The sequence below is a fragment of the Pseudonaja textilis genome, chromosome 13 (assembly GCF_049901715.1).
Source record: "Pseudonaja textilis isolate UNSWEBS1 chromosome 13, rPseTex1.2, whole genome shotgun sequence".
Lineage (NCBI taxonomy): Eukaryota > Metazoa > Chordata > Lepidosauria > Squamata > Elapidae > Pseudonaja > Pseudonaja textilis.
Window position 1 is genome coordinate 21374583 of NC_142002.1, and position 17683 is coordinate 21392265.

The 17683-nt window shown below is 54.1% G+C and overlaps 1 protein-coding gene across 1 annotated transcript in view; it reads left to right on the plus strand.

Annotated features, from left to right (window-relative positions):
* Positions 1-362: 362 nt before the first annotated feature.
* Positions 363-17683, plus strand: part of PRTG (protogenin) — a 31830-nt gene continuing 14509 nt past the window's right edge. Inside the window, exons 1-9 of the mRNA XM_026709597.2 lie at positions 363-1058; positions 1750-2055; positions 12834-12978; positions 13477-13610; positions 13772-13909; positions 14543-14701; positions 14984-15143; positions 15506-15753; positions 17079-17243. Of these exons, the coding sequence (XP_026565382.2) occupies positions 995-1058; positions 1750-2055; positions 12834-12978; positions 13477-13610; positions 13772-13909; positions 14543-14701; positions 14984-15143; positions 15506-15753; positions 17079-17243 (1519 nt within the window). The 5' untranslated portion in view covers positions 363-994. The remainder of the gene's footprint in view (positions 1059-1749; positions 2056-12833; positions 12979-13476; positions 13611-13771; positions 13910-14542; positions 14702-14983; positions 15144-15505; positions 15754-17078; positions 17244-17683) is intronic.

Here is a 17683-nt window from a genome sequence, read left to right on the forward strand (position 1 = left end):
GAGGAGAGCACGGAAACCGGGCCCGGCTTGCAAGCACAGCCGCGCCGGGAGAGCTGTGGCTCCAGGGCGTTGTGCGAAACGCTGCCGCCCACCAAGGCGCGAAGGACGCGCCGGGGGCCTTCCGACCGCCTGCCCTGAATTACCGGCGGACAACGCCGCAACCTGTAGCTCTTACTTGGGCTGAGGCCGCTCACCGCCTTTGCCGCCCCCCGCGCCCCGCATTCAGGCGGGGGGTTGGAGGCGGCGGACGGTCTCAGCCCAGGCGCGGCCTCTCCCCCTCCGGCCTCGCTCGCTCGCTGGCTTCGGGCCGGGGAAGAGCCGCTCCAATGCGGGGCGGGACGAAGGCCAAGCTGCGGGCCCGCAGACTCCTCGGGGAGGGTTAGGCTCAGCCGTGGCCGGTTGCGAGCTGGGAAAGGAACAAACCGGGCGGCTAGCGGAGCTCTCGGGGTCCGCGAAGCGACGCTGGGAGGCGTCGAGCGTGGAAGGACCGAGCGGCCGTCGCGCCCCCTCTCGCCCTTTGCGCGCCTTGCCGCCCGCCGCCCTCCAAGCAAAGCGCCGCCGGACAGGGAAAGGCGGCCAATGCGCGCGCCCGACCGCGGGGACCCGCCTCCTGCCCGGCGCCTCTGACCTCAGGTGCCGGCTCCGGCCTCGCGGGGAGGGGCGAGCCAGGGGTCGCTCGCCCCTCCCCGGCCGCGCCGACGGCCAATAGCGGGCGGCGCAAAAGTCGCGCCCGACCCGCGGCGCGTCCGGGGAGCCTCGAGCCCACCGCTCGGCCCGGCCTGCCCTGCCCCGGCGGCCCCGCAGCACCCCTCCCCGCTTTTGTGTGGCGGTCTGTCCGCGCGCGCCAGCCTCCGCTCTGTATCCGGGCGCGGCCGGAGGGGAACAAGAGGCCGGCCGCGCCAACGAAGCCATTCGGCCCGGGGAGCGAGGGGCGCGCGCGGCTGGCCGGCCGGGAAGGGCGATGCCCGGAGAGCCCGCGGTTGCTCGCTGCTAAATGGCGCCCCGCCGGAGCCCTGACCTCGCCGCCGCCGCCCTCCTCCTGCTCGCCGCCCTCCCAGGTGAGTCCCTTCTCGACCAGGCGCCGCGCTTCTGACCCGGTTCGCCCGGCCCAGACAGCCGCCCACGAGACGAGAAGACGCGGCCGCTACTGTGGAGCCGGCTCGCTGGGCGCACGTGCGGAGGGGCGGCCCTTGGCGAGCCCCGACGGGCAGGGCGCGCTCCTGCTGGAAGCCCGGCCGGGCTGGGGCAGCCCAGAGTCCGGCCGGGCTGGGGCAGCCCGCCCGCCGCTGCCCGGTCCCGGCCGTGCGCTGCTTTCGGCCGGCTGCCCGCTCCGTCCGCAAAGCCTCCCCGACGGGTCCCTTCGCGTGCCTCCCCACGGACAACGCGCGGCCCACCCTCCCCTGCCACAAAGGAGCTCGGCCAGGCCCCTCCGCCGGGCGGCCCTACTTGAGGCCAGGGCTTGCAGGCCCAGAGGTGCCCCGCTTTTCCGAGCTGCCGCGTTCAAGCGCCGGTCCTGCAGCTGGCTGGTGCCGAGAGCCGGTGGAGGAGGAGGAGGAGGAGGAGAGGCTTTGGGGGCCAGCAGAAGGCCCAGCCCTTCTCCCCTGCCTGCCTGCCTGCCTGCCTGCCTGCCTGCCTGCCTGCCCCAGAGGGTTGAAGGCTCCTGGCCAGAGTGAGGCCCCTGGGGATCTGTGGCTGAAAAGCGGGTAAAAGGCCTTTTCCCGCTCACTTTTCCCTCTTCTTGCTCTCTAGGGATAAGGAGCTTTAGTGAACTGTTTTTCGTGAAAGAGCCTCAAGATGTGACTGTGGCCAGAAAGCAAGCGGTGGTTTTAGACTGCCTGGCACGGGGTGAGGGCCCCATCAGCATCACCTGGCTCAGAAATGGCGTGAAAGTCTCTGAAAGCGAGCAGATGCATTCTCTGTCCAATGGCTCCTTATACATACGCGAGCTGGAGAGCGGCAAGCCTGGCGAAAGGCTGGATGAAGGAGTCTACCAGTGCTTGGCCCTGAATAAACACGGCGCTGTTCTCAGCCAGAAAGCACACCTCACGTTTGCAAGTAAGTTCCCGTGACTTCCTTGGAGGGCCAGTGGCAGCACATCATGGAGGTGGTGCCTCTGGTTTGGGGCAGGTTGACCTATCCTGGGGTGCTTTGAAGAAGCAGGTGTGTTCCATGCTCTGAAAGCGGCTGGGCCTTCTCTGCGCATCTGCCTCTGCGCACCCGTCAGCAGCTGTTTCCCCTCTGAGGCAGCAAGGTTGGTGCTCCAATCCATACAGTTGATGACACAGGAGGCTGCTTAGTTTTTAAGCACCTGGAAAATTATGCTGTGCTACCACAGCTGGCTTTTTGTGGCTAGATAAGTTGTGTGAACCCTGGCTTGTCATCTCTGAATCATGGCTTGTGGCTGATTCCCCAAATCAATTTTTTAAAAACTCAAAAGGATTGCGTTCAGTTGGTATTTGTGGATTTATTGCTGTCCTGTGGCCCTTTCAAAGCATGTGAGCCTCTGCCTGCACTGCTGAGCTGTTGAGGAGCAGAGAGCTGGCTGGCTGACCCTAGGTTAGAAAAGAGGCCCCTGCTGATTTTCGGGAAGAAACTGCTTGGCCACAAAATGTTTCTCTGCCCCTTCCCCCATTCTCTAAAAAGCAGAATGGTCCTTTGAGATGCTACTTTGCTGGTTAACCAGCTTGGTGCTTCCAAAAGAGAGTGGCTGTGAGATCTTGTGATTCTCAGTTTTCCTGCATTTTCTCTGCTTGCCTGTAAGACAGATGAGGTGGGTGGGCCAAAGGTGCCTTCAGGGTCTCTGGGTAAAATCTGCCTGTCAGTTGTTGCAAGAAATGCTGTATTGGGCCTGCAACCCCATCATTGCAGGACAGTTTTTACACGCTTGTTTTAATAGATACTTGTCTTTATTCTAATTACATGTTCAGCTTAAAGGTATTCCCCTCTTCCAAGTGGCGGTACAGAATAATTCAAGAAATAAACTAGGTGTGGAAGTTGCACGCGTTTCCGTAGAAGAGTCCTAAAGGACTATTTTGTGGTTGTGTCTCAAAAGGAGCTGCAGGAAATGATCTTGGGAAGAATCCCTTTGTGCCCCCCGGCAGATCCTTTCCCCCAGCTGCTCCATGGCCAGGGAGCTCTTGGCCCTAAAGGCACCCAGGGGTGGACATGCCAGTGCCTGCAGAAAGGACCCGTCGCCCAGCACCCCTCCTTTCGAGCAATGCAGCAGGCTCCAGCCGTGGGGTGCAGGGAGCTCTCCTTCCTGCCATCAGCACTGCAGTGTCAGGCCGGAAAGAGGGAAGGTGTTGAGGAAGGGAAGGGCCAGCAGCAAGAGCTCCCTCTTTGATCTGACCACAGAGCTGGCCTTTCTGTGGAGGGGGTGTCTCTTCTGCAGCAGGGTCTTCCCCTTCCCTGGGGGCTGTGCTTGTTTGGTGGAAACTGGGGCAAAAGGACATTTATACCATGCCTTCACAAACTTATTGGGGTGACTATGCGGTGTGCAGTGTTGAAGAGCAGCAAAGCAGCAGCACTGTGCTCTCAAGACAGCATAAAGGACACCCCTCCCAACTTTTGCCTCAGAGAAGGGCAAGGGTTTTTGCAGGTGCACAATAAGGCCCACTTGGGGTGTCAGTTGGCCTCCACAAATCCTCCAACTGTGCTTGGCAGCCTTGCTCCCTAAAGTCTTCTGTCTTGGACTTCATTGATGTCCTGCAACGGTAGAACTCCTCCTCCTAGACGTGTCTGGAAGACATCAAGCAAGGGGTCCTACGTTGTTGTGATTCCTCATTATGTCCAACAATTTGGAGCTCTGCATTGATGATCAAAACACTTTTCCTGCAGATGGGAAGGCTGATAGTGTATGAATTTTTAGAGTGGTCTTTCCCTTGTATGCTTAAAATACTGCATGTCCAAACTGATGTCTATAACTTCTGCAATTAACGTCAGAAGGCTGAAACTCTTTTAAGTAGATGGGAATTAAGCTACGCTGCCTGTTGTCTGCTGCAAGGGTGTTTGGTGGCCGGGTGGGTGGATTTCCAGCATTTTGTGCTGAGAGGAAAGAGTTTCTCCTGGTCTGTGATGGCTTTACAGCCTTGAAGAACAAAACAACTTTCTTCTTAGTAGCTAAGCTGAACCCCCGTGGTCTCAGCAGGAGGATGGGCCTTCCCATTCTTCCCTTCCTCTGAAGAAGCCTGGGGGGGTCCCTGTCCTCCCCGCCCTGGATCTTTGTTCAGGCCTTTCAGCACCTTCCTGCACCTTGAGTTTCAGAGTGCAACTCTGGAAATCTAACACTTTCATCTGCCATGGAGTTTAAGGCCCCAACACAGGAGCAGCTGAGAAAGTAAGCCAGGAAGTGGAGTCTTGTTGCACTTTCTGCAACCATTCCATTATTTGTGTGCAAATTAAAGATTCACTGGGTTAAAAGGTTAGGAAATGGCCAGGATGAGGTTTAAAAGAGCAGATGACCCCCTTCACAGGGTGGAGATTTCCATGTCAACTCCTCTGCAAAGTCAGTGATTGCCCTGAATTGTTCCTGAGGAATGCAGCCTCCCAATGGGCGCAATAGCCTCCCCCTCCCTTATCTTGAGAGCCCATCAAAGCTGATGGCATAGTTCCGCCCGAGGCCCAGGGGCTGGCTTGGCCCTCCCTGCATCCCTGGGGGCAGGAAACTGCTTCTTCCTCACCTTCCCCCTTTACAGGGGACCCCAAAGATAAGATAGTGCAAAGTCAATAGCATGGCTTCTAATACACAGCAGGATAATTGGGGGGGGGGGGGAGGTTCCTTCTCTACATTTTCTTTGTGAGGCACCAAGTGAGGGTAAAATGCTAATATCATTGGAAGAAGGTTAAGCATTTGAAGTTGGGGCCAGCCCTGGCCCTGCCCTGCCGGCCCTATTAAGTAACAGGAGCCGAGTGGGACCAGTATCAGCAGCCAGGACAAAATTAGAGGTTATCTTCTTTAATTCTTTAAAGAAGTTTTGGTTCAGCTTTATAGGTATGTTTTGAAATAAAAATAACAATTTTGGGAGTGCATTCATTTTAACTACTGAAATCCTTCCTAATAATGATAGTCTTAGGTTATTCCATCTTTCCAAATTTTCTTTAATTTGTTGGTATAATTTATCATAATTTTCTTCTTTGAATGTGGTGCATTTTGATGAAATAATAATTCCTAAATATTTAACTTTTTTGACTATCTGTATATCCATTTTTTGGCCAGATTCTCTTTTTGCTTCTCTGTCATGTTTTTACGTAGTATTTTTGTTTTAGCCTTATTAATTTTTAGCCTTGCAACTTTACCATATTCTTCTAATATCTCAATAAGTTTTGGTCCTGATTGTTCTGGATCCTCCAAAATGAATATCAAATCATCCACAAATGCTTGTAATTTAAATGTCTCTTTTTTAATCTCTAGACCTTTTATCTGTGTTTCCTTCCTAACAATTCTGGTCAATACTTCCAGGGTAAGTATAAAAAGTAATGGCGATAATGGGCAGCCTTGTCTAGTTCCTTTTTGGATCTTAAAATCCTTTGTTGCCTCTCCATTTACGATTATTTTAGCCTTCTGTTCCGAATAAATTGTACTAATAATATTAGAGAATTTCTCACCCAAACCCATAGGTTTAATTTGTTATAAAAGGAATGACCAGTTAACATTGTCGAAAGCCTTTTGCGCATCGAGGAAGAGTAATGCCATTTGTTGACCACTATGAATGTCATAATACTCTAAAACGTCCAATATGATTTTCATATTCTGTTTTATTTGCCGATTGGGTAGAAAGCCATTTTGGTCTTTAGGGATAAATTTGTTTAAGAATTTTTTAAAATCTACCTGCTACTATTGTCATGAAGAACTTATAATCCACATTTAGGAGTGATATAGGTCTATAGTTTTTGATTAGAGTTTGGTCCGCCTCTTCTTTCGGTATCGATGTTATGGATGCCTCCTGCCAAGATTGTGGTGTTTTTGCCTCTTCTAGAACCACGTTGAATACATCTAATTAGAAAGGTGCTAGAGTATTTTGATGTTCTCTGTTCGTTGTCCAGGCCTGGTGACTTGTTGATCTTTTGCTTATTTATTGCCTTGAATACCTGAGACATTCTGATCTCTTCACTGAGCATCGTTTTTTGTCTCCTCTGGAATTCTTGACAGTTCCGCCCTGTTTAGCAATTCCATTCTGTCCTGGAAGAGTCCTATTGAAGCCACCTGAGCCCATGACCAAGACCAGCTTGGTGGCAGCATCAGAAACACAATGCAAACAAGGCAAAATAGATCAAGGCAAGCAAGGAGGGTTTCCCGTTGACTGGTTTGGCTTTGGCTATGGAGGCACAGGAGAACTGCAGTTCTAGAGAATTCCTTTTCCTCCAAGAGTTGCCCTCTGAAGTTCAAGGAAGGACCAACAAGCTGGCTTCTTCCTGTTTTTTGAGCAGCAGACCTTGCTCTGGGCAAGGAAGGAAAATCCTTTCTTATCTGTTTTAGCCTACAGGTGAGACTTCCAGGGTTTTTTGGAATAAAAACCTTTGCTATTCAAGCCCTCCTGGAGTGCCAGTAATTAGAGGGCATCCCCTCTTTGCCCCTCTCCCCCCCGCCCCCAAAGATCCCAGGCTGTGGTTTAGCTTTCTGGGTTAGAGCAGGAAGGACGTTGCATCAGCTTTAATTCTAATGCAAACTATTAAACAGGCTTTCAGGCCCATAGGTGATTTTACAGGATGTGGAGAATAAGGGAAGGGTAATGGAAACGGTTTTGTTCCTCAACAGTCAAGTCCAGAAAAGGAAAACCAGTTTTTCCCCCCTTAATAACTATTTCTGTGGCTGGTTGCCCACAGGCACTTTAACTTCTCCCAGATAGTCAGGGGATAAGTTTGCCTAGTTAACCATTCCTCTAATGCACATGTTAACTGCAGAAGACTAACCCAGGTTTTGTCCCTGGCCTCTGGTTTGCATAAACAGATCCTGGTTTGTCTGGGTGGTGGAAGAATTTAAGGCTGAAAGACAAAAGGATGCTCCTGTGGGTTTGTTGGCTTCCTGCAGTGGCCAAAAGGACCCCCGGCCGCATTCCCCTGCTTCTCAGCTGAACAGCTGGGCCTTTTGGTCTCCCATGGGACCCGGGCCAGGGCTTCAGTCGTCAAGGGGCATGTCTGAAGGCAAGCCAGGGGTCGGGTGGACAATTCCTGCCCACAGGTGCAAAGCCCCCCAGCAGCCACCTTGGCTTCAATTTGGCACTGTTTTCCTTGGGAGTCTTTGTTGGCGCAGCTTTAAACTGGTGTTACTTCCAGGCTCATAGCTAGTCGCCTCCACCTGAGTGAAGACCCAGGTTGCCTCTTTTGGGTGCTCAGCCACACTCCTGGCTGCAATCCACAGAGGGATGGGAAGGTGCAGAGGCTTTCTGGCTGCAACCTGTGCCCATTGGACAGCGACCCCCAATGCTAAGCTTTTGCCTTGATGCCCAGCCACCCATCCGGGAAAGCTTTTGTCTGGGCCAAGAAAGAACAAGAAGCAGAAGGAAGGAAGGACCAACCCAACGCTGGGGAGAGGAGGTGAAGCAGCTGCCAATACAAGGCGGTAAGGGGGATGCTGGGCTCGATGGCCAGGAGAGAGCAGCATCCTATCCTCCACTTTAATTTGAGCTCCTGCCTCTCCTCCCTCCCTCCCTCCCTCGCCCCACCCAGCTCTTGTGAAGGGGCTCCTTGCCATAGCAGGCAGCTCCTAAGACCCAGGCAAAATAAGGAACAAATGTTCCTCATTAACCCCTTCAGAGCCATGCGTTGCACTTCTGGGTCAATATGCAAACAGTGCTAGAAAGCGGCATCTCTGCAGGCTCGGCTGCTGGAAGGAAACTGCGTCTGAAGAGCGTTCCTTGAGTGCAGAAGGTGGATCTGCTGGTCCTCAGGATCTCCTCTGAACCCAAAGAAAGTGATTCTCTGGCTACCATGGGGGCAAAGCTGGCAGAAGCGAGAAGCGGACCAGAAGCCTTCAGGACCAAGCAGGGTGTTCTGGCTGCTGTTCCTGGTGTTCTTCAGAAAGAAGCAGCCTTCAAGGGAGCAGAAAATCCTGCCTGATTGGAATTACAGTAGACTTGACTTGTGTCGTCGTCCCCCTGCCCCCCCGCCCCATATGGCCAGCAGGACCTTCTGGCTGGTTTTCCTAATCATTCTCTTGCCTGCAACATGATGGAGGCTGCTGGGAATCACCTCTCTCGTCCGGCGTGACCCACTTGGAGGCTGCCGGCATTTTCTACCCCAAGCAAGAACTTCCACTCTGTGGTTGCTTGGTGACAATCTGCTGTCCCGCGCTTTGTGCTGGGCTCAGGTCATTGTGTGCAACCAGCTGTGGTGGCTGGTGAGCCATAGTGGAGCAGCACGGGAGAGGAGCTCTGGTGGTTGTGGGAGGTGCCAGCTCAGCAGTTGGGTTGCCATGCTTTGTGTCGATTACTGTGCGCAGGGGGTTGTCTTGGTAGGCAGAGCATTGGACAGGGAGCAGTGAGTGGCCTTGGCTGCCTTGCTGGAGGAGGAGAGCAAATGGACCCACATCTGGGGAGCCTGAGCTGCTGCAGGCGGATGGGCTGTTCCCAGGTGGAAAGGCTCATCTGGGCATCGTGTCCAGGGCTGGTGTTGAGCTGTTAACCAGGGAGCGGCTCTTTGCCTCCGGATGGTCCCCTTCGGGAGAGCAGCAGAGAGTCTTGGACTGGGTGACAGCTGGTGTTTACTTTGTGCTAAGATGTGTTAAAAAACATTTTAGTCGGTAGCTGCATTGAGCTCCCTTGCAAGACAAGGGAAGGGCAGCTGCTGTGAGTTTCCTCCTTTCTGCGGGAGGGGGGGAGGCAAAATGCAGCAGGGAGGGTTACAAAATACAGAGCTGGGCTCCCCCGTGAAGCCTGGCCCAGGGAAAGGCCCACCAGGCTCCCGTAGCAGAGCTGCCTTTGAAGCATTTTCGTCTGCTCTCCCGCTGGCTGCTGGGGGGGTGTCCTGTGTGTGTCTGCATTCCTGCTTCCCTCCCACTCGGTGGAGAGAGACGTGGGATCCTTCCTCTGGGTTTGGTGCTGGGGAATCTTTCAAAGGCCTCTCCTTCATTGTAAACCTGGGCACTGTCTATAGAAGACGGGGAGAGCAGTTGGGGGAAGCCCCCCCCGCAAAGACCCTCCACATCCGGGGTCCTTATTGCCCATGGCATCCTCCATACCTCCAACTCTGTAGTTTTCCAGAGAAGCCTGGAATGGTCTTTCAGTTTCCTTATTATAAATCCCAACATTCACCTGACAGGAAAACCTGAAGGAAGGAAGGACCAAACATCCCTGATTTGCTTAGAGGGGTTTGAGTCTGTGGATATCGCGAACCTGCAATTCAAAACCTGCTGGAAGCAAAAGGCAGAAATGAGCAACACTGCAGGGGTGGTAGCTGTGTGTGTGGCTTAGCACACACACACACACACACACACACACGCACGCGCACACACCCCGATGCTAAGAGAGCAGTGGAGGCCTGGCGTGTTGCTTAGCCTGTTGGCTCATAGGTGCTCTGGACAGGAGTGGCTCCCAAGGCAGGAAGGCAGGAACTTTCTCCACGGCGGCTTCAGAACGTTGCAAAGAAGTTGCTTCTTCATCCCCATTCATGCTTACCTTGGTTTACTCTCCAGCCCCCGCAATATCAACCCAAACCCGGTTCCTTCGCAGGTCAAAGGAAAGGCCAGTTTTAATGGGGCCCCAACGCAGGCACAGGCAAAGCGAGTGGGCTTGCAACTGAAACTGCCTCCTTTGAGGAGGGTCTCTTGGCTCAAAGCCCCCCCACCCCATCCCCGACTGCTGGCCTGGCTGCGGGAGACAAAAGCTGCCTGGCCACACAGAGCCCACTGGGACGTGAATGTGCCCAGCGTTCCCCTGGGCCAGCGGGAGCGTTGCCAGGGTTCCCGGCTGACCTCTGGAGGGCCAGGCCACACTTGGAAGCGCCAGGCAGCCGCTCCGGCCAGCACAGCTGACCTGGCTTCCCTCCAGTGTCCAGATTCACATTCTTTTGTTGAGGGGGGGGGCAGGCATTGCTGAGGAAGGCTATTCATCTGCTCGGAAGAGGAGGGGGATGCTTGGGGTCGCCAGGGCCCTGCCCAGCCTGGCCGGCCCTCAAAGAAGAGGCGGGGGGGGGGGCTCTTTTTCTGCAGCTCTACAAAGAGATGGACGTCTCCGGTTTCAAGAGGGCAGCTTTCCCCCTCCTCTGGAGGCCAACCCTGCAGAAAGGCTGCCCCCTGAACCTGCCCACCCGCTCCCCAGGCCCCCCGCACAGGTTGCCCTGCTTGGCTTGCGTGGTCTGGTCACCCAGGAGATTTCCCCCTTTGGATGCCTACCCACCTGCCTAGTCTGGCGGGCGCTGGACCCTCCCTGCCCTGCCCTTCCAAAGGAGGGTACAGGCTTCGGGATCCCCTCCGCTTTTACACATTGCTGTTGGAGCCAGAGTTTGCCACACAGCTCTCCTGGCACAGCAGTTTGCCATCCTGCCTCCTTTCTTTTGCTGGGGAGAAAATTCTGTGCAAAGGGAGGAGGCGGATGTGGCCGCTGCCCATTGCAAGGGAAGAGAGTCAGGGGGCTGGCATGCCCTGAAGCCCTCACTTCTCCATAAGTCTCAGCTACAGTCCAGCTACTCTCCGAGGCCACCCTCTTGCCAAGCGGCAGGAGACGAGGTGACTCAGGGCCACACTGAGAAGCACCTGGGAAGGGGGGCTGTGGGGACTGGGCCGAGGAACCTCCCACCCCCTCCATTGGTCTCCCTTAGGCACAACTGGGTTTCCTTCCTCTATTTAATTTGGGGCGGGGGGCACCCCAGAGCTCACCCTGCTACTTGTGGGTCAGCCCTCTTGTGACTGCCAGACCTGCGAGGAGCAGCCCCGGCTGAGATATCCTGGCAGAGGTGATGAATAGGGCCTGGTAGGAGAGACAGATGGCTGGGACCCTCCCCCATGACTGCATCTGGAATGCCCCTTCCTCTTTATCCACGAAAGCTTTTGTTCTGTCTCTCCAGCAGGACGGATTTATTAGGCCTCTACACCTCTCCAAGGGAAACACAATGCTGAAAAACCAGTCCTTCATGCTTTGATCCATGTGTTTTTCAGCTCACACACACACACACCCCATTCACACTTCTGGCAATTCTGTTGCAGCAGAGCAGGCTGGGCGAAAGGTGGGGGGGTGTCCCTGCAGAGCCCTTGCTCCCCAGGATGCTCTTCTGGCCAGGGTCCCCCCACTCCCCCCCCCCAACTCCCACAGGAGAGCCACAGCCCTTAGACTCACCTACTGCCCCACAAGGCTTCTAAACTACCTTCCTTTCAGGTGGCTGGTTCTAGCTGTGTGCCTGTGTGTGTAGGTATGTGTGTAAGAGAGAGAGAGGAAAGCAACAGAGGTGCTGCACAGCCTCCTTCCATTGACAATTTCTGCAGTGTCCAGAGCCCCAAGGAGATGCTGCTGATGCAGTTCTACAGAGGGATTGTTGAGTCTGTCATCTGCACCTCTAGAACTGTCTGGTTTGGTTCTGCAACCCAACAGGACAGACACAGACTTCAGAGAGTAATTAGGACTGCAGAAAAAACAATTACTACCCACCTGCCTTCCATCGAGGACCTGTATACTGCACAGCTCAATATTTACAGACCCCTCACATCCCGGACATAAACTGTTTCAACTCCAACTCTCAAAACAATGCTATAGAGCCCTGCACACCAGAACTACTAGACACAAGGACAGTTTTTCCCCGAAAGCCATCACTCTGCTAAACAAATAATTCCCTCAACACTGTTCAACTATTTACAAAGTGTGCACTACTATTACTGTTAATCTTCTCATCACTCCTTATCACCCATCCCCTCCCACTTGTGATTGTAGGACTGTAACTTTGTTGCTTGTATCCTTACAATTTATATTGACTGTTTCCTAGTATGATTTGATTGTTGATTGTACCCTATGGCCATCATTAAGTGTTGTACGCTATGATTCTTGAGCCTTAATGAATGTACCTTTATGTATACTAAGAGTATTTACACCAAGACAAATTCTTTGTGTGTCGAATCCCACTTGGCCAATAAAGAATTCTGTTCTGTTCTGTTCTGTTCTGGACCGGAGCCCCCTTGGGTTTTTGCACTGCTGGGTGGGGAGCAGGGTCCCAAGGCAAATGCCCTTCCTTCCTCCTTTGCTGTGTCGCAGGAAATGTTCTTCCTTTGGGGCACTCTTGATCCTCCATGAGGGTAATGGGATGCATGTGTGGCGGTAATGACAGAAAGGGAGGGGGGACTTGCAGCCCTTTCCTGAAGGCAAACGGGGGTCTCTTCTGTCTGGTTCTGTGAACAGAGCAGAGCCCAGAATTTCCAGGGGGGCATTGGGGTTTCTCTGTAATTGACTGGCACTGGAACCGTACTTTTGTGCTTCTTCCTTGTGGAGCACTGGTGCATTTCTTCACCAAGAGGGCAAACAGGTTGGTTATCCAGCAAAGAAGCCAGAGAGACTCCAGGCAGGCAAAGTGGCTCCTGCCTGCTCAGTTGACCCCAGGAAGACCTTGCTGATAAGGCTCCCTCTTATCAGCAGCATTGGAGTTTATTGAGGCGCAACTTAGCAGTGCTGATAAGGCCCCTGGGAGGGCAGGGGAAGGCACCGCCAGGGAGGCTGCCTTTCACAGAGGGGCCCCAGTGTCCCGCTGATTCCCAGAGGGGCTCCTAGCCGCCTTCTCAAAGACCTCCTGGGACTCCTCAGAATGAGCCTGTCACTGCAAGATAACGGGGTACATTGCGCTGCTGGCCTTTCTTAAATGCAGCCCTTCTTCCCCACTGGGGTTCGTTCAGCCTCTCCTCTTCCCCCTCTTCCTTTCAGCCCTCTCTGCCTTTGAAGTCCAGCCTCTCCCCACAGAGGTCCATGAAGGGGGTGTGGCTAGATTTGCCTGCAAAATCCCGGCCCACCCTCCAGCCATCATCACCTGGGAGGTAAATGGGACAGCACTGCTAATGGAGACGGAGAGGTAAGTTTTGGGGGGTTCTCCTGGGCCCCTCTAAACCTCAGGAGGTGGGACATGGGGCATCTCCCTTTCAGCCTGCCCCATAGCCCCGTGAGGGGAGGGGGGAGGATGCAGGGGGCCCGAGTCTGCCACCCGCCTTGGCTGTGGGTTGAAATGGATGCCGAGATGCAAAAGCAGCACCACTCACAAGGTGCAGTTGCCAGCTTCAGGCAGGCATTTCCCGTTTTGATTTTGGGAAAGCGAAAGGGTGGCATTTGAAGCCAGAACATGATTCTGCCTTCCAAAATGCCGATTCCTTGTTGCGTCCTCCTGCAATCTGGACTATTCCAGCAGGGAGGGTTGTGGAGGGTCCCTGGGGTCCCCTTCCTACTCTGGCCCAAAGCAGCCCAATCGGCTTGCAGGCGGCCTGGCGGGGAGGGGAAGGCAGACACACACACACACACACACACACACGGGAAGCGCAGGTGGGCTTTCTCTCCTACCGCCATTCTGTCCTTCCAGGATAACGGTGCTGCCATCTGGAGTACTACAGATTTATAGCGTTGAGCCAAAAGATGCAGGGAGTTACCGTTGTATTGCTACAACAGTTGTTGGCCGGCGGAGGAGTGGCGAGGCTAAACTCACTGTTGCTCCAGGTATCCAGAAAATCTTGCTCCTTTTCAAACATTACTGGTGGCAAACAATCGTGTTCAGAATCTTCACCAAAGTGATGAATTCCATTTCTGAGGCTTGAAATTGTTCGCCTTGGATGTATGTGGACAACACGTTTCTGTTGTATGCATTTTGTTTTCAACAGCTACCAATATGAAACTCTTCCATAAGCCATCCATTATAGCTGGCCCCCAAAATACGACGGCCTCTCTCCACCAAACGGTCATCTTTGAGTGTGTGGCCATCGGGAATCCAAAACCAATTGTGTCCTGGAGTCGCCTTGGTGAGTGGCAGATGGTCCACAGTGGCTCTTTGCCTTCCAGCTGTGGGGAAATGAAAGGTACCACCAATTGCAGGTTGCATGAGGGAGAATAAGTGGGAAACCCTTTTGAGTGTGCCACATTCATTGTTGCTGCCCACAAAAGGTTGCCACGCAAAAAGGGAAATTGTCCCTTTGAAGTTCTCAGTCAGTGCCCCCAGAGTTGGGAAGGAAAACTTGCACTGGAGAGAACGGTCATATATGGCAGATGGTAGGCTTGGCCAGCTTTTCCCGGCTGATGGGCATCTGACTGTGACTTGTGGCAGAAGCTCCTGCACCATCCGTGCCAGCTGAAAAGAGTCCATTCGGGGCAGAAAGCTAAAAACTGCTTGCCTTTTGCTAAATGCTTCTCGACATCGCAAGATCAGCTGGTTGTGCAATCCTTGTATATCCTGATGCACAGCATCAGAAGCGGGGAAGTGGCCAGCCTTTGCTATCAGGGGCACTAGAGGGGTCTGCTGGCATTTCTCCAGAGGTCTGACATTTGGGTGAATGTCTGAGATTCTACTTCGCGGAGATTTTAGAGGGGACGAGGCAGGCCAGGGTAGGAACCACCACAAACCAAGGCAGATGGTTGAAATGTCCCTCTCAAAACAGACCACAAGTCCATCGATGTTTTCAACACACGGGTGCTTGGAAATGGGAACCTCATGATCTCGGATGTGAAGATACAACATTCTGGCGTGTACGTTTGCCGTGCTACAATCCCTGGCACACGCAACTTCACCACGGCAATGGCAACACTGCTGGTGCTAGGTGAGGAGCGAGTTGGAGGAGGTTTAGTTGTGGCCAGGGCGGGACCTCACTGCTTGCATGGGGCTCTTCTGCTGGAGGCCAGGCGGGGAGATCCGAGGTGGCCTTTCAAGCCAAGTCCCGTGGCACAGAGGGGCCTTTGATAAGCTGCACAGGCTGCCTTGGACCGAGGTGGGCCAGGCTTTCTGAGGAGCCTCTGTCAGAAATGGGCCTGGGTCCCCGGGATGGACACTTGAGACAGTTGAGGGAGAAGGCGAAATGGGTCCCGCCTCCTGTTTCTTGCAGCCCCCCCTGCTTTTCTGGAGTGGCCAGAGAGTTTGACCAGGCCACGGGCTGGCACAGCCCGTTTTGCCTGCCAGGCAGAAGGCGTCCCAACCCCCAAGATAGCCTGGCTGAAGAATGGCCGGAAGATCCATTCCAATGGCAGAATCAAGACCTACAGCAGGTAGGGAAGCCGGCTGCTTGGCCCTCGGATCTCTAAGAAGGAGCGGTCCTGCCCAGGTGAGGGGCAGACATGTAGCCCAGGGGGAGGACTGGGCCTGCTCTTGGGAAAACTGGGACAGTGCCCTTCCCTCAGGTCAGGTTCTGTTGAAGAGATGCTTGAGAAACGCTGCTCCTCCATGGAATCTGATGGGCAGAATAGTGGCACGACGGAGGCACTCAGCCCCCCTTCCCAGCACTGCTCTGTGGGCAAGGCTTAAAGGCTGGTGGAGTCACATGGTTATGGACTGGCTGGCTGGCGCATCCTTCACTTCTCACCTGCCTGCTTTGGCTCCCTTCTAATGCCTTCCCTCTTCACTTTTTCAGTAAATTGGTGATCAACCAGATCATCCCTGAAGACGATGCCATCTACCAGTGTGTGGCTGAGAACAGTCAGGGGTCTGTCCTTGCCAGGGCACGCCTAACAGTGGTTCTCTCTGAAGACCGGCCCAGCGCACCTTGCAATGTCCATGCAGAAACCATGTCAAGCTCAGCCATTCTCTTGGCGTGGGAGAGGCCGCTGTATAATTCAGACAAAGTGATTGCCTACTCGGTGCACTATATGAAGGCGGAAGGTGAGTTGAGCAGGGCTGCTGTGCGCCTCTTGAGCCATGGAAAGAGAGCGTCCGCACTGGAGCCGCCACTGCTGCTGCTGCTGCTGCTGCTGCTGTGGAGGGAGGGGTGAAAAACTCTTGGTGCCAGGAGCCTTCTGGGCCCATGTGGGACCGACCGTGGAGCTGCTTCTGTGGGTGAAGGACCTTCAGGGTTTTCAGCAGCAGAGGCAGCCGTATCTTCCTTCTCATCATATTGTACATTTTGGCATTTATTAAATACTTCTTTAAAAGATCACCAGATATTTGGAAAATAGTGCATAAATTAGTTGGACTGAAAAGCTGATATTGATTCATTCCAGCAAATATTTCACTAGTCTTGAAAAAGACCCATTTGAGGGTGCAAGAATCGCTGGCAAACAGCTCTGGTGGGAGTAACGGTGGGCTTCCAGCCTATCCCGGAAGGGGGACCAATCTCAACGCTGGAGCAGAAACAGCCCCTCCTGCTTGGCCCTTGTGAGAGCAGAAGGCTGGCTTTGAGAGGCCTTCAGCTGGGCCCCAGGGTGGGGCTCCCGAGGGCCCTAATTGGTGGGAGGGGTAGGCAGGGCTCCCCATTTTCTGTTCCCTAAATGGGCTGGGATGCTTCTCACAAGCCAGATCATCTGGCGTGGATCAGAGGCACCTCAGCAGCAGCTCCCCAACGTGTGTGTGTCAAAGAAATGAGGGGACCTGCTCTGGAAATGGGTTTCTTCTTCGAAGATGGGGGGAAGGGTGATCGCGGGGCTGGGAAGAGCAGGGCTGTGGCTGATGCCTTGTTAGTGATTAGGAAGGAAGAAGATGCGGGGAGCAGCTTTCTCCTCCCTTGTGTCTGAGCCGGGAGCCGTTCACTGCATACAGGTTCCCTCTGTGGCAAGCCAGGAGTCGTGCCTAATTAACAGTCCTTTAACTGGAGGCCTGCGAGGTGCTGACGAACTTGCCTAATTAAAATGCTATCAATTTAAGTCAAAACTATGGGGAAAATCCACTGGTGGACTGTCAGCCCGTGGCCTTCATTCTGAAGTGGAGGAGCCGATGCAGCTTCCGCTGGGTGGGCGGGGGTACCTTTTCCGCAGCGGATGGGCCACTGACAGGCTTCAGTGGCTAAGGAGGGCCCAGAGCTCTTTTCTGCTTCAGAGGCCTTGGATAGGCTGAGCCGGACGTCCAGCATTTGGACCAAAATGGCCACGGACATAAATTCCCCAGAGTACCGCTAAGGAACAAAAAATGCTTGGCTCCGTTTTAGATCAAAACCCATTTTTGACCTAGTGTGCTCTTGCTGCCGCCATTGGCCCGTTCCTTTTGTGTTCCAGGCTTAAACAACGAAGAATACCAAGTGGTGATTGGCAATGACACCACCCATTATATTATTGATGACTTGGACCCGGCCAGCAACTACACCTTCTACGTCGTGGCCTATATGCCCCTGGGGGCCAGCCAGATGTCTGACCACGTCAGTCAGCATACACTGGAAGATGGTAACTGACTTCCTTGCTGAAAAAACAGTCACAGAAGACCCAGAACCCCGAGGGTTGGGCAGCGGGGGAACGGCAGCTGGCAACAGTTTAGTCCATAGAGGAGGATCCACCCTCCTGGGTTTGGTCAGACTCCGTAAGGGAGCGATCTTGGGCCACCAAGCTGCCATCGGCCAAGAGAGTCCCGGTGGGCCTTGAGTCCTTTGTGGGAACATTCTTTGCTTCGGCAGCAGAGTCCGGTGCCTGGCAGGTTCCAGCGCTTTGACCAGAGAGAGAACTGGGTCTTTCCATATGGATTATAAACCAATGGAAACAAAACATGAGGAACAGGAGAAGCGGGAGAAGCCGCAGCCCCAGGAGGGAAGTACCTCTTGACAAGGCCTCTCTCCCTTAACGCTCCGTTTCCAATCTGGCCCACAGCCTCCCTCAGGCCCTTGAAAGGG